This window comes from Halichoerus grypus, chromosome 11 (assembly GCF_964656455.1).
Source record: "Halichoerus grypus chromosome 11, mHalGry1.hap1.1, whole genome shotgun sequence".
NCBI lineage: Eukaryota > Metazoa > Chordata > Mammalia > Carnivora > Phocidae > Halichoerus > Halichoerus grypus.
The window spans coordinates 39,961,459-39,982,890 of NC_135722.1; the positions used below are offsets into that span (position 1 = coordinate 39,961,459).

The 21,432-nt window shown below is 48.9% G+C and overlaps 1 protein-coding gene across 11 annotated transcripts in view; it reads left to right on the forward strand.

The window, feature by feature from the left end:
* PLEKHA7 (pleckstrin homology domain containing A7) overlaps positions 1-21,432 on the forward strand; it is a 209,604-nt gene that overhangs the window by 159,566 nt on the left and 28,606 nt on the right. For 7 of the 11 annotated variants that reach the window (XR_004919342.2, XM_036098636.2, XM_036098638.2 and 4 more), the window contains exons 10-15: positions 460-930; positions 9,046-9,568; positions 10,039-10,125; positions 10,723-10,842; positions 13,034-13,087; positions 19,542-19,622. Coding sequence is in view for 10 of the 11 variants with exons in the window: in XM_036098636.2 (XP_035954529.1) it covers positions 460-930; positions 9,046-9,568; positions 10,039-10,125; positions 10,723-10,842; positions 13,034-13,087; positions 19,542-19,622 (1,336 nt within the window). In the remaining variant the exon portion in view is untranslated. The remainder of the gene's footprint in view (positions 1-459; positions 931-9,045; positions 9,569-10,038; positions 10,126-10,722; positions 10,843-13,033; positions 13,088-19,541; positions 19,623-21,432) is intronic. The other 4 variants (XM_036098645.2, XM_036098646.2, XM_036098639.2 and 1 more) reach the window with 3 other exon arrangements.

Genomic DNA, 21,432 nt, shown 5'->3' on the forward strand with positions numbered 1-21,432 from the left:
GAAAGGCATGAGATTGTCACATGTATCATTTATTCATTCAGTAGTATTTATAAAGCACCTACTCTATACCAGTCATTGCATAGAAGTTCTGGGAATATTGTAATTGGCCAGATGGGCCTCTGGCCTGAGGGAACTCATGGTCTACTTGGGTGTTAGATGAGTAAACACAGTTATGGTCCAGTGTGGTTAGTGTGATGGTGGAGTCAGCTAAGGTCCCAGTCTAGAGTGGGAGTGTGTGACTGGAGTGGCTTCTTAGAGGAGGTAACATGTAGGCCAGGTCCCAAAGGAGTAGAAGTCAGGCAGGAAGAATGAGGGACTAGGTGTGAAAGGTATTCCAGGCAGAGGGAACAGCCCATGCAAAGCCCTGGAGGAAATTCGAGTATAGAGTGTGTTCTTTGGGGAGTCTTGGCTGCCCGTGGTGCTGTCTGGAATGGGCTGAATGTGGCTCTGTCATTGCAGGGATGTGGAGAAGGTGGAGCGGCAGGCGGTCCCCCAGGCCAACCACACCGAGTCCTGTCGAGAGTGTGGCCGCGTGGGACCTGGACACGCGAGGGATTGTCCTCATCGAAGCCATGAGGATTCTTTTGGCTTTGAGAGGCGGGAGCAAGAGGAAGAACGGTACCGTTCCCAGAGGGACCCACTGGAGGGCAAGCGGGACAGGAGCAAGGCCAGGTCCCCATATTCACCGGCTGAGGAGGACGCCTTGTTTGTGGACTTACCTGGTGGCCTGAGAGGCCAGCAAGCACAGCCCCAGCGGGCAGAGAAGAACGGGGTGCTGCCCGCCATGTATGGCCCAGGAGAGCAGAACGGGACCGGCGGGTATCAACGGGCCTTTCCTCCCAGGAACAACGCTGAAAAGCACAGCCAGAAGAAGAGCAGCCTGGCCCAGGTGGAACACTGGGCGAAAGCCCAGAAGGGGGACGGCAGGAGGTCAGTAATGGACTCAGGATGGCTGCTACTCATGAGCATAATAATGTAATAGGAGCTATCATTTCCCCAGCACGTGCTGGGGACATGCAGGCCTTAAACTCTCCACCTCCATTAGCTCCGTAAATTCCTGTAGCAACGCTGCAAGGAGGGGGTGATATCCCCAAGTTATAGACAAAGAAACTGGGGCTTGGAGAAGTGAAGGGACCTGCCCAGGGCACACAGTAAGTAGCGAAGGCAGGGTGCAGCCCCGGGTCTGTGAACCTCCCAAGCCTGTGTGAGATTACATCAGGTGGCGTCTTGGCTCCCCAGCGAGGGTGCCTTGAGACACAGTCAGTATGTCCATAGTAGCTCATCTTCTCCTTTCCTCTACTTCTCCGCATCCAGGAAACATTTGTAGAAACTAGAGTAAATACAGATCCATTTTCAGTTCCAGGCACACACAAGAGCTTAGGCACTGTTGACAGCAGATTCCTTCAAGAAGCAGTTTTTAATTATTTAGGGGGGCATGCAGTTTTTGCTATTTGCAAAGCACTGTTTGTATTTTATTATAGTTTTAGATTAATAAGGGCGCTTTTCTGAACGTAAAGAATTCAGGGTCACCGGCTTCCCCCATTTTCTCCAGAAGCCGCTGTGTTTTGTCCTCCTTATGAAGACAGTAAATCGTTTCATCATCTTCGGGCTTCTAAAACCAACCACTGACTGGAGAAGAGATAGCGAAGCCCTGGTGCTTTCAGAAAGCTCCCCGGGGACTAGAGGGGCTGCAGTGGATGTGCCAGAGCTCAGGCCAAGTCTGCCACAGACTGACCTGCCTGATAAACATGTTCTAAAAAGCACACTACATTCTCCCTGTTGGTGGAGCCCAGACTTTCCCCCTGTGGGCTGTGGAGGCAGGAGTGCTCCTGCAGGAATAGCCTCGGCCTCTTTCCAGGTGTGTGGGGATGCTGTGTGTGTATGCAGGTTGTGTAACCTCTTTAATCTGGTCTAGGTGGGCAGTTGTGAGGGTAGATGGAGAAATTACAATGGAAATCCCCCAGTGAATTGGTAGACATTGTTGTGGGACAGACTAGGAAAAGGAAGGCTTTTGGTGGTGTAGCTAAGATACCTTCCCATTCCCACCTAGGACTGACCAGGTGTCAATTCCATTTGTTCAAATTTTGTGTCTTCTTAAAAACAGAAAGCTACCTCCCAGGGACATGGGGGAGAGAAGCTTCTATTCTTGGTGCTGGGCTGGGTAGACACCCCCCCCCCCCCGGGAGGTGATTCTAAGTGCCCTCACTGCTGAATGAGGTCGGAAAGCTGGCAAGCATTATATCATGCAGGTCTCCTACTTCAAGGTAAAACAATTTGGATTTTATTTGAAAAAGCAATAGGGGAAGCCACTGGAAAGTTTTAAGCAGGTAAGTGATGTGATCTGATTAATAATTCAGGAAGAAGAGCCCTGGGAAGATGCTGTTGCAATAGTCCAGGATGGTAACAATGGAAATAGAAAGAGAACGATTTGAGATACATTTTGGAGGTCGAAACAGCAAAGTTTGTTAATGAGTTGGATGCTCAGGATGAGAGAAAGGGAGGAACAAGGATGATCCCTAGAGTTTTGACTTAACAACCAGGTGGTTGCTGAGACAGGGAAGCCTTAGGAGCAAGATCGGGGGGAAATCAGGGTTCCCATTTTGGACAGTAAGTTTGAGAAGCCTATTAGCTATCCAATGGGAGATGTCAGGTAGACAGTTGGGTATGGATTATAGTGTTGGGGTTTGAGGTCTGGTTGGGAACAGTCAGCACATGGTACCTCAACACTTACAAGTTAGCAGCAGAAGGGGGATCTGGTAGAGGGGACAGTGTGGTCAGAGAGAAGCTACTCATGATGAGTTAGCTATTTTCTCTTACGTGTCACACCTCCTAGCAACTGTAGTCCATATGGGCAGGCGAGGGCAGGTAAAAGCAGAACTAGGGAGGATAGGAAAGCTAAGGGTTTAGCTCAGATGAGCCTGTATTTCTTGCTAAAGAGTTTGGATTTAGTCTTGGAGGCCTGTGAAAGCCGTCGATGGTCTGAAGGGTATTGGCAGGAAAGAGGCATCGGGACACCTGGGGAGATTTTGCAGGCTAGACAGTCCTTACTACATCCCAGCTCCAATACAGCAGGTCCGTGTATACGGTGAAGAAGTCTGCCAGGTGATTCTGATGTGCCCTGCCCAAAATGCGAATGGTAGTTTTGGTTACCCCTTACTCTTAAAAGTTTTTTTTTTTTTTAAAGGTTTTATTTATTTGACAGAGAGAAAGACAGCCAGAGAGGGAACACAAGCAGGGGGAGTGGGAGAGGGAGAAGCAGGCTTCCCGCAGAGCAGGGAGCCCGATGTGGGGCTCAATCCCAGGACTCTGGGATCATGACCCGAGCCGAAGGCAGATGCTTAACGACTGAGCCACCCAGGCACCCCAAAAGTTTTTTTTTTTAATTAATGTATGCACATAGTTTAAGGATTTAAGTAGTGTGGCCCCCATCTGTCCCTACTCCTGATTTCTGTGCCTTTGAGGCAGCCACTTTCAATTCTTCCAGTAGTTTTCCCAATTTATTTCTGTATTTCCAAATAAGATACTTACACTGCACTTTCTTGATTTTACAATTTTAGTTATCAGTAGACATTCTACTATAGAAGATAAGGATTGAAGTCTCTTGTTCCCCGCTGTGCCTTTCCAATAGACATACGCTTACCTTTATCCTAGCTTCACAATATAGCATATTTTTTGTACAGATCACTAGTCAGTTTTTATATTATTATGACAATATAAATATTCACAGCTGGGCCATAGTGTTCTATAATTAAATTTCATTTGTTGAACAATTTTTTGTTTTTGATGTTAATTTTCAAGCTTGTGGTTTACTTGGTTTTCTTTGTACCAGTTACTAATTTCATCACCAAATTCATAGCTACATGTGCAAATCTCCCTTTGCTCAGTACCCCCAAATAATCAGTAATCCATCACAAAGTAAAAAAAAAAAAAAGATCCAAATACCAAAGGATAAATATTGAAAAATAAGGGTCCTTCTACTTTATTTCGGAAACCTACTTTCACTCCCTAAAGACCAGCAACCTTGTTAAGAAAAATAAACCCTGTCCTTCACCTTGCTTTTTTCACTTAATGTATCAGTGTATGTGCAAGTCTGTATGTAAATATCTGAATGTATCTTGGCTGTCTTTCCGTATGAGCACGTATAGACATATATCATTACTTTGAAATAACCAGAGTACTCCATTGAATGGATCTACACTGGTATTTATACCATTCCCTATTGATGGGCAGTGAGGTTGGTTACAAACATTTGCTATTACAAACTATGCTGCAGTGAATATCCCTGCCCCGTTGTCTCTGCATAAAGTGCATGTGTACTTAAAGAACAGATTACTTGAAGTGGAGTGACTGGGTCAAAGGATATATGCCATTTTAATTATGATAGTTATTACAAGATTGCCCTCCAAAAACACTGTTTCAGTTTATACCCCACCCAAAGTGTCCTTGTTTGTCCACTCCCACATTAGCATGGAAAACTACTGTTTCAGGTTAACTCCTTCCTCCAGTGATAATATGGAAGATGATTTAGATGGAGAAGAGCCTGGAAAGAGGCAATGATTGAGTATAAGGTGGTCATAGCTTGGGTAGGAGGCGGGGAAGACCCACACCAAAGCAGTGAAGATGATGAGGATTTTGAGGAGGATGGGTAGGACACACAGATGTTGAGGTTGGGTAGGTATAAGACTTGGTAAATTGCTTCATCGAGGCTAGGAAGGTGAGGAGGGCCACAGGTGGAGCTGACATTTAGCAGTTTGGCTTGGTTAATAGGAAGATGTGGTACAGCCTGGATGTCAGGAGTTTTAACAACACACCCCTCCCTGCCCCCCATGTGATTCTGATGTGGGGTTCGATCCCAGGACTCTGGGATCATGACCCGAGCCGAAGGCAGATGCTTAACGACTGAGCCACCCAGGCACCCCAAAAGTTTTTTGGCTTTTATTTGACTGTATAATTCTCCAGCCAGGCTGGAGAATCCCTAGCTCAGAGTGAGCCATAGCAGAGGGCCAAAGGCAGAATGCTGAGGACCTCCAGCCCAAGGGGTGGACAAAAGCAGTGTCCGTGAAAGGTGTGAGCAGGAGATGGGGTGGAGGGTGGAAACTGGAGTGTTGAAGGGAGTTTCATTTAGAAGGAGTCCGGTTTGTGCTGGGAATGAGGACTTCTCCTTGGGGCTGGTGCCTTCTGAGGAGGCTGGGAGCCACTGAAAGAGTGTCTGGAACCTCAAGGTCTCTGCTGTCTTTTGCTCAGTCACTGGGGCTTTTGGTTCCACTGAGCTTCTTGATGGGCTTACGTGGGCAGACCTGACCTGTCCTTCTTAGTAGAGCTAGGATTTTGAAGTTAGGTCAGGAGGCAGGAGAGGAAGACAGGAACAAGTCAGAAAAGGTCACATGGCCAGTGAGAAACCCTTTGTGGCAGGGGCACAGAAAGAACTTTCAAAAGCTGTGTGACTGATACTTACGTTATAAGTTGTTGGTTGAAATGTCTCTACGTAACTGCTTCTGGCAGTCCACAAACCTGTGTTACTCTGCTACACACAAGGGCCTGTAGTTGGGGCTCGGGGGCACATAGGGGAGCTAAAGGATGATAAGTCAGTTGCAAGTAGATGACAGGGCTGGGGAAAGCGTTGTTGGACTTGCCTTGCATAGGAGCTGGAAGTTTAAGCCTTTCTTGTCTAAGGGGCAAGGTGACATGAGGTCTGTAGATGAAAACAGTTCATTGGCCTTGGAGGTCACTGAGCGCACAGCAAGAGGAACTTCACTCTAGTGATGGAAGCAGATCTCACTGGGCTGAAAGGGAAAAGTGAGGAATTGAAGACACCCTTTTGAGAAGAAAGCTGTCTGTCTCTGAGTAAGCCAAGTGCAGAGTCTCTGATCATTCACTTGTATCTGGAAAGGACTGCATCTTGCATTCTCAGAATTGCTGTTTACCTTAAAGGTATATTTGTAATCTCTTACAGTCAAATAATAAGTAGATCTGGCTGTTTAATGAAGGAGCCTCCAACATTTGAAAATACAAAAGAGGGATGTCTGTGCTTTGTATGATTGAGACTGTGCCAGTCTCGTTAGATTGGGCACATTAGACATTGGAAGGAGAGTTGTTTGCACTGTAATATGATCTCGTATTGGTGGAGCTAGACCACATAAGAAATTATTTCTAACTGTTCCTTTAGTACTGGAGATATGTACTCTGTTTCCCATCATTAAACTCCTTTAGAATGATATTTTGCAAGGACAGACTGACGTACCCTTAGAATTCTACATTCTAAGAGATTGTTTTGAAATTCTAGCCTTCCATTTTTCCCCCCTGGTATTTCAAGTAATTTACATACTTGTAATAAAAAGGCAGAGGTGGGAATGGAATCAAGGACTCAACTATTATAATGAGGAACAGAGTAGAAAGTGAGAGTCCTGCACAATTGATGTGGAGGGTAGGGTGAGGAATATCTTCTGCATAAGTAATTGGTTATAGAAATTGATTTTACATTTTGATATGACCAGTTTGTAGTGGCTGTATCAGAATATCCTGTTTGGTGCCTTTTGGAACAGGGAGGCCCCTTGGCACAGAGCAGGGTATGAGGGCAGGAGACCTGGAGCTTTCTTTTTGGGTAAAGATGGGTTTAGGGGCCAGCAAATGGATCTGCTCTCGGGCAAAGCTGCTCTGGGGATCTCCTACCTATTTCAGGGGGGTCTTTACCTCTTCTTGCAAACCTTCCTCTTGTGTCTCTCACTCCACCTTTGGTTAGTTATCTTGGTTTGGCCTCTGGAGCTCACCATTGCACTGGGATTTTGGGGGTTGCCACCAAATGGCCAGCAGTGAGGACTTGGGAGATATGGCAGACAATGCAGAAGCAGAGGGCACAGGCTAGAGGATGAGCTCAGGGCTTTAGGGCCCCACCCTGTGGGGGACTCTGACTGTCAGGGTGGCAGGCACCGAGAGCAGGCTGCGGAACCAGACTGAGGGGGTTTGGGAGCAGAGCTAGGACATACTTTGCATAGTCTGAATTTTTCTTCAGCCAGAGCGAACAATGGTTGGTGAAGTCATGGAGTCCCCAGGGGAGGCCCCCAGCCTGGTTTCTGCCTCTGCCACCACTGCTGTTTGAGGATTCAGCCACTGCCCCTTCCTCAGACGCACATTCCCCTCTGACTTTGGGAAATCAGTAGCAAACCCTGCCACCTAGTGGCAAACAGACACGCTAGCCGGACACACTAGACCAGTCTGGCTGAAGAGATCTTTAAAATTACCTCCCATAATTGCAAAGATAACAATAAAAAACAATAAAAAAAAAAAAAAACCAATAAAAAAACCCATTTTTGAATGACAACTATTTCTAATCCCCACAACAATCTGTTGGGTTCTTAGTATCCCTATGTTATAGTAGGGAGGGTGAGAACATAAAAGACACTTATGAGGTCATAGTGAGGAAGTGATTAAATGAGATGAATTTAAGAACAATTAGAATAGCACTTCTCAAACTTGGCCACCTGGAGGGCTTGTTAGAACACAGGAGGCTGGGCTCTACCCCCAGGGTTTCTGACTTGGCAGATCTAGGGTGGGGCCCGATAACCTGCATTTCTAATGAGTTCCCAGGTGGTGCTGATGCTGCCCGTCCAAGACCATACTTTGGATGCACTGGCTTAGAACAATGGCTGGCTGGTTATGCATCAGGACTTTGTCAGACTGTGGACAATACCGCAGAATGTGAGATACAGTTCCTGCCCTCTGAAGATTTACAGCTTGGCTGGGGAAGAGATGTCTTGCAAGGATGAAAAGGTTGCATCAATGAAAAGGCCTTGGACAAGTTTCCTACACATAATAACTAGGTCAGAGCAGAGTGGGAGCCCTGAGGGCTGCAGAAGGCCTCTCTGGAAGGAGTGTCGTGGAAAATGAGTGAGATTTGGGTGAATAGGGCAAGGGGAGCCCATACAGGTAGGGGAGGGCAGAACAATATTATGAGAATAAGGAGAGGTAGAAAGGGAGAACCCATTGAGAAGTACCTTCTGTGCATCAGGCATGGATCCTGCATTTTCTTACTTGTCTCATTTACTCTTCAGAACAGCCTTATGAGGGAGATAGTTCTGTCCTCATGCTGCAGGTGAGGAAGCTGAGGCTCAGAGCAGTCCAGTAAGCTGCCTAGGGTCATCTAGCCAGTGGATGGTAGAGCTAGCATTCAAACCCAGGTCAAGCTATCTCTGTGTTTTCCCACTCTGAGAAGTTGCCCAGGTGTGTAGGAGGCTAGGTGGGATTAGGGTGAGGCTCTCATTCCTAGATCCCAGCAAGTGCAGGGGTGCACCTGAGTGAATGTGTCTCTTTAACTGTTGGGCCCTAGATGCCTGGCTTGCCCCAGCCCAGTCCTGTTGGAGAAGCAGTGAGAAAACAGCAGGACTGCAAGGTGGGTTGGGATCAGGTGCTAGAGAGTGGTGAGTTCCAGGCTGAAGGGTTTCAGTTTTCTTTCATAAGCAGTGGGGAGTCATTGACGTTTTTGGAGCAAGGGAGTGATTGGATCCAAGCAGTTGACACTGTTCAGTGTGGACACTGGTTAGGAAGGTCTCAGAGCGATCTGGGGGAAGATGATTAAATCAGTATGTGGTCTAGAGTAGTAGAAAAAGAAAAGAGCTGGTGCCAGCCACTTCCTTTAAGAACTTCCAGAATTTGGTGTGAGGATACCAGCAGAGGACAAGTCTCGGTGACTGGGGAATTATGAGGCATTTCCTAGAAATAGACACACACCCATTTGGAAGAGCTGACTGACAGCGAGAGGGAGAGGAGGAGGCAGGTTTCATCACCTTGTACTTGAAGCGATGGGTGTGGGGCAGTCAGGCTGCCTGGTAGGGAGGTTGATGCTCCCAGGTTGTTGGAGAACAACGGTTTTGGAGTCCTCCACATAGGGAGGGAGTGACTGAGGTCCTGAGCGTCTGCTTTGATTGTTCTTTGGGGGTTCTTACAGGGCTCCCTCATGTGCCTGGCGCTGAGGGTTTACTCAGCCGTGTTTCCAGAAGCCTGGCAGATCCCGTGCTGGTCGTCTTACCCGTCTTCCTCCTCTCTCTGCAGCCTGCCCCTGGACCAGACCCTTCCTCGTCAGGGTCCTAGCCAGTCACTGTCCTTCCCAGAAAACTACCAGACTCTGCCTAAGAGCTCCCGACATCCCTCAGGGGGCTCCTCGCCTCCTCCCCGCAACCTGCCGAGTGACTACAAGTACGCGCAGGACCGAGCCAGTCACCTGAAGATGTCGAGTGAGGAGCGCCGGGCGCACCGGGACGGCACAGTATGGCAGCTGTATGAATGGCAGCAACGCCAACAGTTCCGGCACGGCAGCCCCACGGCGCCCATCTGCGCCGGCTCCCCAGAGTTCACCGACCAGGGCCGGAGCAGGAGCATGCTAGAGGTGCCGCGCTCCATCTCTGTGCCTCCGTCTCCCTCTGACATCCCTCCTCCGGGCCCCCCGAGGGTCTTCCCACCCCGGCGGCCGCACACGCCAGCAGAGAGGGTCACCGTGAAGCCACCAGATCAGCGGAGGAGCGTGGACATCTCACTGGGGGGCTCTCCCAGGAAGGCACGGGGCCATGCCACCAAGGTGAGACTCCGGAGGGCTGCCAGGCAGCTGGGTTCAGCATGAGGGCACCAGGACCCTCATGTGGTTTGAACACAAATTTGAGCAATTTCGAATAAGGAGAGGCGACACCTCTGTGGTACTCTTAGGTGCCAGGTGCAGTACTAAAGGCTTACCACCACCCGATGAGGTAGGTGCTATTATCATGCACATTGCACAGATGAGAACTCTGAGGCATTAAGAGATGAAGAATCATCCAACTGGAAGTCTGCAGGAAAAGATATCTGTGTTCAGTCGGTTCAATAATTTATAATAACCCAACTTCAGCTTTACCTCTCCAAGGGGCTCCCCCAATTTACCATGGTTTATAACCCAGTAAGAAAGACATGGACCCCCCCACAGATGAAGAGGGGTAGTGCTGTGCGGCAGGCCGCCCCGGTAGAGGGGGGCAGAGGCTTCGGCCCACAGGCTGACTTCTTGTCTCCCCCTTGTAGAACTCCTCTCACGTGGACCGCCGCTCCATGCCCTCCATGGGCTACATGACCCACACAGTCAGCGCTCCCAGTCTCCATGGAAAATCGGTAAGCCGCTCCTTGTCTCCCCCGCCCCATGAGTATCAACCGCCTGCAAAGTGCTGGCTCAGCCAGTGTTTCCCCCCCCCTCGCCCCGAGCCAGTCACCTGCAGTCTGCAGGGCAGCTGTCAGCCCCCACGTTAGAGATGAGAACGCTGAGGCTCAGAGAAGTCCAGTGACTTGCTCCGTGTCATCCAGCTGACTTGGGGTCCTCCCCAGATCAGAGGAAGAGCTTGGGGGAAGTGAAGGAGAATGTGGGCTTTTCTTCTCTTTCAGGCAGCGTTTTCCCAGGCACCTGCCTTTCTGCCATTAGCTCCTCTCCTCTCGTCCAGGTCTTGGCTTTGGTTGGTTAACTTTGTCTTCAAAGCTCGAGTCGGGGTGAGGTTGCACTGTTGGTTGCTGTTTCCTGAAAAAAAAACCACAAAAACAAAAACCTGCTTCCTGCAGCCCCTTTTCTGCCAGTGCCTTTATTTGTCCTAGAGAATTAATGCAGTAATTACTTAATGGTGTCACATCAGTGCTGTCCCGGCACCGGGGTGAAGAATAATTATAGCGTCGTGCTCCTGCGGTGGCTAATTTCCTTGTGATGTGTCTACGCACCTGCAGCTGGAGGAGCTCTCGCTGCTTCTCACCCGCTTACGGCGGCACCAGGCCAGGTTGGCCAGTGTGCGAAATCTCGCCGTCCGCCAGTTACTGCAGCACCAGCTGACCTTTCCCGCCTGCCAGGTCAGCGCTGCCGGGCTCTCTCAGGGCCGGGGCCACCCCGGTGGGGGGCAATGGAGTGACGTGCCGGCCCATGTTTTCTTGTGCCCACGCTCTAGTCTGTATTTGCTGTCTGGCTCGTTCCCTCCTTCCCTGCCTGTTTGCTTCTGGTCGCTATTGCCAGACACTGCACAGTGGTGGGGGGGCCCACGCCTCTTGGTGCTGGGGAGGAGCCTGCATGCGGTGTGAGGGACCTCAGCTGTGGCTTCTCCGGCTGTGAGTAGTGACTGCCAGGCTGGTGTGTGGTCATGTCCGAAGGGCTGTGCTGGCTGTCATCCTTGTCGCCACCGTGGCCATCCTTGGGATGTGGAGAGGTGTGTTTCATTGGTGTCAACCCGGAGGGGAGAGGCAGGGTGCCCTCTCTGATCTGGACAGTGTCCTGCTGATGGAAAAAGCATCCTCACATCCTTTATCCTAGAGAACCTCACTGTACCTGGGAGAGGTTAGGCAGGATAGGAGTTACTACCACACGCAAGGCACTGGGTCCAGAGGGGGAAGTGACTTGCCTGGGATCCCTCAGCCAGTGGCATGCGGGCTGGAGCCAAAATTCAGGTCCTATCTGGCATAGTGTTCTAAACCTTCTGGGACATGGAAGTTTGCAGGCAAGCTCCTCAAGGAGTGGCCAGGGAATTGCCCTCCCAGGCATCTTGAGCAGTTTATTTATTTATTTATTTTTTTAAGATTTTATTTATTCGACAGAGAAAGCACAAGCAGAGGGAGAGAGAGGGAGAAGCAGGCTCCCTGCTGAGCAAGGAGCCTGATGTGGGACTCGATCCCAGGACCCTGGGATCACGACCCGGGCCGAAGGCAGCCGCTTAACCGACTGAGCCACCCAGGCGTCCCCATCTTGAGCAGTTTAACGATGTCCATACAAGATTGGTCCCCCTGGGCTGCACAAAAGTAGGCAGGGGACAGAGGAGGAAGATGACAGGAGTGTCACCTTCCTTAACTGTCCTGTTTTAGTGAGACCTGAGGGACTCAGGAAATATACTTGGAAAAATGAATGTAAGGGAACATGTGAAAAACCCCTAAGGTGTGAATTTGGAGGATTTTTAGTAACATTCCTCTGCTCAGTCCTCTTTACTGCTGTTGAAAGTGTATAGGGACTGGGCTGATTGGGGAAGTAGCGATGGGTAAGGGGACAGTTTAGGGATAGAAGTAGCATCTCGGAAGTCACCAGTGTCCCTCTCCATGGTCCTTCAGGTCTCACGCTTAAAACCCCAGCCTGAACATCTCACATTGTTTCCTTGTTTGACATCAGAGATGTAAACAGGGCCCTCTCCCGCAGCCCTGACTTGCCTCGGTTTGCTGGGAGACCTCTTAGCTGGTTGAGAAAGTGGTGCCTGGGCCATTTTTTCTTAAGCTTTACAGCCCCTCTGCCTAACAGCTTCTGTGGTCTGTACACGGGAAACACAGGTCCTAGAAAATCAGAGAGTCTTTTGCTTATTTTCACTGTTCCTGGTAATTACACTGAAGAACTCAACAGATTGTCAGAGACCGTGCAAGCAGAGAGGTCTGACACTGAAACTGCCTCAGCCAGCTCCTGACATGGCCCTGTGCTGAGCAAAGGGAGCTGAAACTTCCAGTAGCTCCTGGGGCTTATCATCCTAGAACCCAGGGTCATGTCAGGACCTACCTGGATCCCCAGATCCTCTTCCTGCCCCTTCAGGGCATTTAGTCACACTAATCAGAGGGTCATTTTGCTTCATGCATGTGAAGTGGGCCAGTACAAAGGTTTGATGACAAGGATTGGAGCATTGGTGATTGATGGGCCTCTAGCTCAGGTGTTGCATGTCCTCTTCCAGCTAGACCTCTCCAGTTCTGTCTCAGGAGCTCACCGCTGGCCTCAGCTGCACTGCTCTCCTAGCCCTGTGGTGGTATGTGTGCTGTCTCCCTCCTCCCCACCAAACTGTCCCCCCAGCCAACTGCGGGACGAGCTGGATCTTCCCCACAGTGACCTGCAAGATCCGCCGTGCTGAAAGAAGGCTCTGAGCTACACTGAGACATTTGCGCTTCCTCCATGGCCCTGGATGTGTTAGCCTGCCAGCCTTGACCCCAAAGCTGTGTAATGTCAGTGATTCACACACGAAGCCCCAAGTTCTGGAAACCCTTGGTGTTCACAACTGGCTTTTCTCTTTCTGTGCTTCATTTGAAGGCCGACGATACCTACCTCCAGCTGAAGAAGGACCTGGAGTACTTGGACCTAAAGGTGAGGGACGTCGGGCGTCTTGTCTCCCTTGGACTCTCTCACCTTTCCGAGCTCAAAGCCAAAGGCTGTGCAGGTCTTACCAAATCTGGATCCCAAATGAAGACATCTCCTGTCTAAGTCAGAAGAGTTTTATTTCTTACTGCCTCGAGCTCTAGGCTCAGTTCCTTGTGAGTTCTGCTATAAGATTTCAGCCTTACGGAATGAGGGCACAGGATCTTGATCTCTTCCTATCCTTGGTCAGGACCCAAAGACTTCTAAATAGTAACTACCTCCTTCTTCGGAGCTGCCAGTGGGGTTGGGTTTGGTTCATAGGGTGCCACTGATGTGTTTTCAGCTACGAGTATTTTGGTGGATTTTTTGGTTTTGTTGCTGGGGGAGCAGGTTCCACATGGAATTCTGCAGCTCTGGGGCCCACCGTGGTCTCCCATATAGGAGCCTCCCGTATGGATAGTCTTCCATCTGCATTCAGGAGATGAGCGCTGGGTGCCTTCCTGTAGGTGATAAAGCTTCAGGCTCGAAATCAGCCTTCAGAGCACAGAGACCAAGAGAAAGCTGGTGGAGAAGTGTGAGAGGCATTCTGCGTGAAAGAGAGCCGCTATTGTTCCCTTACCACAGCTCTCTGAAAGCTCCCACTGTGAAAAGCACATCTGAAGCCTAAACCATGAAATTGACTGAAGGAATGTGACCTTTAATTAACTGTGCGCGTGAGAGAGTGGGGGGCTGCTGTGGGAGGACACCCAGGTGACTGCCACGGGGTGTGCCTCCCCCAGCTCCCCTGGGTGCTTGGCTTGAGGTATTTTTAACATGGGGATTGTCATCCAGCCTTGTAGAAGCAAGAGGATGAACATTAGGCCCTGCGGCAGCAGATGGTGGGGGGCCTCCCCATACTGAGACAAGATCAGAGCCTTTGATTAGGAATCAACTAGTTAGCTTCCGTATCTGATGAGTACTTGCTGTGTAACCAGCTCTGGAGAAGCCTAAGGGACATGTAAGAGAACTCGCAAATGGCCTTGGTTAGAAAAGAAAATCTCCCAAAATAACACAGACTTGTTTGTAATGAGCTTACAAAGATCTGTCTGGCCTAGTGCTCAGAGTTGAGATAGTGAAGGTCACCGTGGGCTGTAATGCTGGAAAGGCTTCTAGAGGAGGTGGCATGTGTTTGGAGCCTTGAAGAGCCAGAGAGTTTGAGTTGGTTGAAATTAAAGGGAAGGGAACAGTGGGAGCCAAGGAGAGCCAGGGGGAGGGTGGTGTGGCTAGGGCTGGAGGAGGCAGACTGCCCATGTTCCTGATTCTTTAGGAAGGAGGGGTGCAGTGAACGAAAGTCAGACTTGGCTTTCTGATATGAGCAAAACAAGGAGGGTTCTCTCAAAACCAGGACATTTTCTAGCTTATGTGACAGATCACACAGAGCATGAATAAGTATTATAAGTATGGTAGTAATACCTCACGATGCAAAATGTGCAGCCCAGCCCATTCTGCTTTGCTCTGATCCTGGGCAGGGTCCTTTCACCATGCTCACCAACCCCACCTGACCTGGAGAGAGGTCCACCACCTTTGCCGGCCCTGTGTTACCACCTGGTCTGCATTCCCTGGCCTCCCCAATAGCCAGTCCCCATGTTAGCTCTCAATTCTTCTCACCCCTGCCCCGGGGCCATGCAGTCAACCAGAAGTATTTATGGAACGTTCATGGTAAGAGAGCTGGTAAGAGAAGTTTGGCTCCCCAGCAGCACAGGTGTACCTTGAAACAGTCCTCAGAGTGCTTGGTGCATGCTGCAAGAGAGAGCTTAGAGAGCCTGAGCTGGAGTAATAGGAAATCTCTGTCTTCTGATTCCTGTTTGTATGGGAGAGCAGAAACTCACAGCTGATCCTGGAGGGAAGATTCAGTTCAGGTCTGTTTTATTTCAAGATCATAGAATTTGAGTTAAAAGGGATTTAGAGGGAGAAACTGAGGCACAGGATAGCAGAGCCAGGAGTCCTTGGGTGTCCTGACTACCAACAAAAGCTTAGTAACAATAAAGGGTATAATGTGTGACGGTCACTGTGTGTTTTACTTCTGTTAAATTATGTAACTCCCACAGTAGCCCTAGAAGGAAGATGGCGTTATCTTTTTTTCACTAAGGCTCAGAGAAGTAAATGACTTTCCCAAGGCCACATAAGTGGCTACCGGGAAGTTGGTATTTAGGTATAGCTCTGACTCTTGAAACTTGTGCTCTTGAGTTGCCTTGCCTCCCAGCCTCTCTTAAAATTCTGCTTCCACTACTGTGGACCCAAAGGCATTTCAGTTTTTGATGGAACTGAACTGGGGTCATTATCCCAGGAAGTGTGTTTAATGTGATAGAGGCAAGGTGCGTCCTTGGGGTGTTTCACTAGCTAGGAGCTGTCTGCACCCAGAACATTAACTGGTGACTTTCTGGAAGTTGTCACTGTCATGGAAAACAGCTCTGTTGATACCAGAGTTTCCCCAGTCTTATTTTTGTTATTCTAGTTGCTAAGCTCCTCTCAGAGAACTCTTCCCCCAAATGAGCTGCACTGGTAGCAGGGAGATGCTGGGGTTTGTGCTGTGTGTGAGTTGTCTGTCTGGCGTGGCTGCCAGAAAGGTTGGCACCACCTTGGCCTCTCTCCAAGGTACAGAGTCCCCACATCAGGGAGGCAGTGAACCTGCTCTGCTCTGCTCAAACCCAGCTGGGGCATAGGGTTCCCAGATGGTGTCTCACTTCAGGACCCAGATGAAGAAAGGACTAGAAGCAAAGCAGAGGTGTTGAGGGCCTATAGAACCATGGCTGAGGATGTATTAGGCAGGATGCTTTTGTTTGAAGGTGTCTGAAACCCAAATCAACCCGCTAATAAGCCAAAGAGAATATACTGCTTCTTTTAGCCAAGGGCTACATCCCAGGGGCTCAGGCCATGTCACCAATGTTCTAGTTTTCCTGGTGTGTGGGCTGTGCCCACATGGCAGGGAAGGTGGCCACGTGCAAACCCAAGTTCACTTTCTCCCAGCCCAGCATCCCCATGGGTGGCCACTTGCAAACCCAGACTCCCTGTGGCGTGAGGGAGGGGTTCCCTAATGGGAAAGCATGCTGGGCAGAAACAAGAAAGTCAGCAGCAGTTAGCACAGCTGCACTGCAGAGTGGTGAAGAGAGTTCTGGGTAATTCAGGAGACAGAGACAGTCGACAAAGCTCTGAAATGCTACCATGTGTCTTCTGTAGCTGCAAGGGGGAATGAAGACAAATGGAGAGCATGTGTCAACTGTACTTCAATTAAAAAAAAAAAAAAAGACAAGTGGATAGCAGCTACAGGTAGAGGGGTTTCTAAAAGGGCCTGCTCAGGTTGTGGTGAGCCCCCCCATCTCTGGGGTGCAAACGAAGCTAGATGAGCCCCACGGGGCAAGCAGGGTGCGTGACTGTGCAGGAAAACCCCAGGGCCCGTTGGCTCTTGAGATTGCAACATGCTCAACAAAATGAGCTGATGCGGAGCTCAGCCTGGGTCCCTGAGGTGAGGGCCTCTGTGGACACAGCTGAATGGGCCCTGAAGCCCAGCCGGGGTGTGGGGATAGCGGTGACACAGCCCCGCCATGCCCAGCTGCTTGTGAGAGGTTCCTCTGGGTTCTTGGGGCAGGGAGAGGAAGGAGGGAAGCCTAGCTGGAGAAAAACAGCCTCCCTATCCCCAGCTGGTTGGCCTAGGCTCCCCTATGTCCCTGTTCCAAAGGCCACAGACTTAAGGATCCAAACCCTCCCCTCACCACCACCACCACCACCACCACCAGCAGTCAGCTGATGCTCAGCTTCCAGAATCAGTTGGTGGTGTTTGCTTCCCCACATGTGGTGGGAGCTTTTTCTCCCTAACGTGAGCCTTTCTGTTGTGGTGCCAAGTGCTCAAACGAAGGTGTACTGCATTCTTTTAGAAGACACTCTGGATTAACATTCTTTTTGCACAATGTTTACTTGTCTGGCGTTTTACTTGGTGGTGCCAGGATGGAAAGGGCTCCACCTTGATGAAGCATCTGTTCCTGCCTGGTGGTGGTTGGGTGCCCATTATTCATTATTGCACTTGGTCTTCTCAGCAGCTTCGAGCAATAGGAATGATTCTCCCCACCTTCCTAATAAGCAGGAATCCAAGTATCAAGAGAGGTCACTTCCACAGTGATAGGTCTGGAATTTAAACCCAGGGTCTAACTTTACTCCTGCCTCCTTTCTTCCATGTACCATGTACTTTTCCCACCTAAAGCTGTAGTCACTGAATTGTTTCTGGCATCATGGTTCTGCTCTTCAGAACCGTATACCCTGGCTAGGTCGGAAGAAGCAGGTGTGGGGGTCACTGTCGTTGACAGCTTAGATTGCTTTAATGCACCTGTGAAGCACAGCTGGGAAGGGGAGGTGGGGGGAAGGGTATGTGCTGCTGTTCGGGTGGTGCCTTTATAGGTAGAGCAGGTTGCCGCCAACCCCACAGAGGCTCTTGTTCCTGGATTGAGGGATATGTCGCCAGGGGCTCTGATCGTTTGGCCTCTAGCGGCTTCCCGACTGAGCCTGAGATCAGGGCTGCTCTGTGCAGGGTCTGTTTCCAGAGTTAGCTTCTAGGGCCAAGTTTCTTAAGTTGTGGTCTAGGACACCATCTATTTCAAGATCATCTGGGAGCTTGATTTTTTTTTTTAAAGTACAGATTCAGGGGGTTCTGTTAAATTAGAACCTCTGGAAATGGTGCCCAGAATTCTGCTTTTTTGTGTTTGTTTTTTAATCAAGCTCTGGGATGATTCTTGTGCAAAAAGAAGTTTGAGATCGGTTGTTCTGGAGCAGAGATTATTAATCCTGGCCATGAACTAGAACAACCAGGGGAGTTTGAAAAATAAATATTCATGCTTTGACCCTACCCTTTAGAGACTTTGATCTAATTGGTAATACTCAGGTATTATTCTTCAAAGACCAATAAACAGGAGCATCTGGGTGGCTCAGTCGGTTGAGCGTCTGGCTCTTGGTTTCAGATAGGTCATGATCTCATGACTCGTGGGATCAAGCCCTGTGTTGGGCTGCGTGCTCAGCGCTGAGTTTGCTTGAGAGTCTCTCCCTCTCCCTCTGCCTCTCACTCCCATTCACATGTGCTCTCTCTCTCTCTCAAATAAATAAATTTTAAATTAAAAAAAAAAAAAACCAAACTCCCTTTTAAAAAAACCAAACACCTCCCTTAGGTGTTTCTAATGTATGGCCAGAGTTGAGAAACATTGTTTCAAAGCGATGGTTCGCAGAGTGTGATCCCAGACCAACAGCATCAGCAATACCTGGGAATTTGTTAGAAATGCAAAATCTTGGGTCCCACCCCAGATCAGCTCAGTGAGAACCTCTGAATGTGGGGCTCAGCAAATCTGAATAGTGTTGACCCTTGAACATTGTGTGGGTCAGGGGCACCAACTTCTTGCACAGTTGCAAATCCAGGTATAACTTGATCCCCCCAAATTTAACTTTTAATAGCCTACTGTTGACAGGAAGCTTTACCGATAACTAAACAATTAACACATATTTTGTATGTTATACGTATTACAGACTGTATTCTTATAATAGAGTAAGCTGGAGAAAAGAAAATGATAAGAAAATCATAGAGAAAAAAATTTATAGGACTGGACTGCATTTATTGGAAAAAATCCACATATAAGTGGGCCCTCATGATTTAAACCCATGTTCTCAAGGGTGAGCTGTATTAACAAGCCCTCCAGGTGATACTAAAGTTTGAGAATCACTTTTTACAGTAGTAGCAGTTCCCAGTCTTGGCTGCAAATCAGTATCATCCAAGGGGGGCTATTAAAGGATCTGGATGCTCAGCCTCCACCCCAAACTAATTTATATCTGAGTCTCTTGGAGTGCGACTCAGGCATCAGTTTGTGTTTTTTTAAACCACCTAGGTGATGCTGGTGTTCAGCCAGGGTTGAGATGCAGTGTTTGAGCGGGTAGGGACAGTGTTCCCTCAAAGGAGCTGTAAGCATTTGGGATCACTGGTAAGACATCATTATTTAGATGAACATAGTGTGGAGGCGAGGGTCTGGGGGACTGAAGGTGGAAAATATGGGGCAGGGATGAGACTAATGCCTAGCGCCATCCTAGTGATTCAGTGTCTCACGGCATAAGGTGAAGGAGGACAAAGGAAGAAGCAAAGTTTCCTCTTGCCTTCTGCAGGAGGAACTGGAAGGAAATGGGCCCTGACATTGGCCCTCCCCCATAAACTAGCCTGCACAAAGATGCTTCAGGCAGAGCTTCTTGTCCTCCATTTTATCGGCGAGGGAACGGAAGTCTGGAAAGGCCAGCAGCTGGGAAGCAGCACTACCAGACTGAGACATGATCATTTGAATTGCACAGCACACATCCTCCTTAAGGTTTCCCCTGGCCAGTTCCCCAAATTCTGACTCCTTCAAGTGTCTTTTGATGTCTCACCTGTTACGTTTTGTTATATTTGCCTTTTTGTTTGGAACAGATAAAAAATAATGAACCTTTGATCAACGTGCTTTACAAAGTGCTGAAGAAGTCAGCACGGGGCTGTCGGCCCAGGAGAAGCGTAAGATGATCTGATCTGTGTCTCCAAGCGGGGCCATTCCATTGCTTCTGGCTCAGCGCCGACCTCATCACTTGCTTAACCAGGGGCTCTCCTGACTGCCCCCAGGCTTTCTGCAAGTCATTTTGGTTTATTTTTTTCTCCTTTTGAAGCTCCCTTCAGCATTTTGGCTGGCGCACCAGGCTGAGCCTCTCATCTGCGGTATTCTGTGACTCCATCTTTTGTGCTGCCACAGGGGAGGGGGGGGCTTGCCTGGCTTGCCACCAGCTTGTGTTGTGTTTCCATTCTCTCTCATCTGCCTCCGTGGTGAGGACTGACCTCGACCGACACCAGTGTGGTCTGTGTAGTCTTGGGAAGGAACAGCAGTTCCTGGTCACCTTGGAGGAGCTGGGGCATCCTGAGATTCCACCGTGACCCTGGGATTAGGGTGGCTTTTCTTCAGCGCAGGGTGTCGGTATTTGAAAACAGTCTAAAGCAGGGCTAGAACAAGATGTCCCCCCCCTGCCCAGGGTCCCCGCTTTGACTGATGCAGAAGTAGGACCCGAAATGTGGCCGGCTTTTATAGCTTTCCAAGGGAGGCTGCAGGTTGGGAAGCAGGTGCTATGTGCAGTCATCCTGAGCCCTGAGAAGAGGTGTGTTGGGATGAGGTGAAGGGTGAAGTAAAATGCTTGGGTGGCCTTCAGTTCTTTTCTGGTGCACAGACTCTTTCAAAGGGATGAATGCCCACTGACTTCCACTTTTTCTGGTGACAGAGATGCTGGAGACCCATAGTTGACATTTTAAATGGATCAAAACATTGCTATCACAAAGCACAGTTTAAAAAGGAAAATTAGATGTAATAAACTACTTGTGGATACTTTGTAGTAGCCTGACTCTCTGGAACAAAACTAAATTCAGAAGTTTCAAGGGCCTCTGAGCTGTGTAAACACTTTCATGAAGCTCATGCTCTAAAGCCTGTGCCCTTTATTCCATAGGAGTAGAGTCAATTCACTTTATTTTGTTACATTCACAGGTTCATTTAGCAAACAGTTCCCAAATATCCTTAATATACTGGGCCCTGACTGGACTTTAAGGATACAGAGAAAATATGAAAATATGTCACAGTCCCCATAGTCACCCCTAATCAGGTTACTGTCGACTGAGGGGAGACAGAGCATATCATCTGATGTATGAAGGCCCATAGACTGGGAGACACGAGGTATGGAAGGACCTCCCCTGAAGGGCACCAGACCCATTGGAGGGAGGGAGTTCTGGAAAAGCGGCATGTTGACTGTTGAATCTCCAGTCCTAACAGATTCAGCCATTTGAATTCCTAACTTACAGCACCTTAAATGCAGCCCTTAAAAGGGGACGAAAGAGATACTTCTTAGAAAAGAGGGGGTACTAATATTCTGAGAGGGGAAAAAAACCCATTATGTGTCAATCTACAACGGAAATGAAAGCACAGAAATTTAAGAGCATTTAATCAAGGGACACATAGTCCTAAAACACTGACTTCTAAGAAATTCCATATTACTGATTTTTATAATGACTCTGATTCATCCCCGAAAGGTTGAATTTATATTCAGTTCTATGAAGGCAGCGTAGGACTGACTTTTAGAAACCTTTCCATCAAAAGGTTTAAAAGGTTCAGCTTTCTCAAAATGCCCTTTTTGTGTAGAATACGTCATTCCTTTCCTGATGGTGTTGGGTAAATGAGGCATTGCTCAATTAGATTCTCTGCCTTGCTATTTCAATATCAAAAAGATATCATCTTTTTGATACTCCAGTGAAATAAAGGGAAGAGTTTTGCTAGGAGGAAAAAAAATCTCCA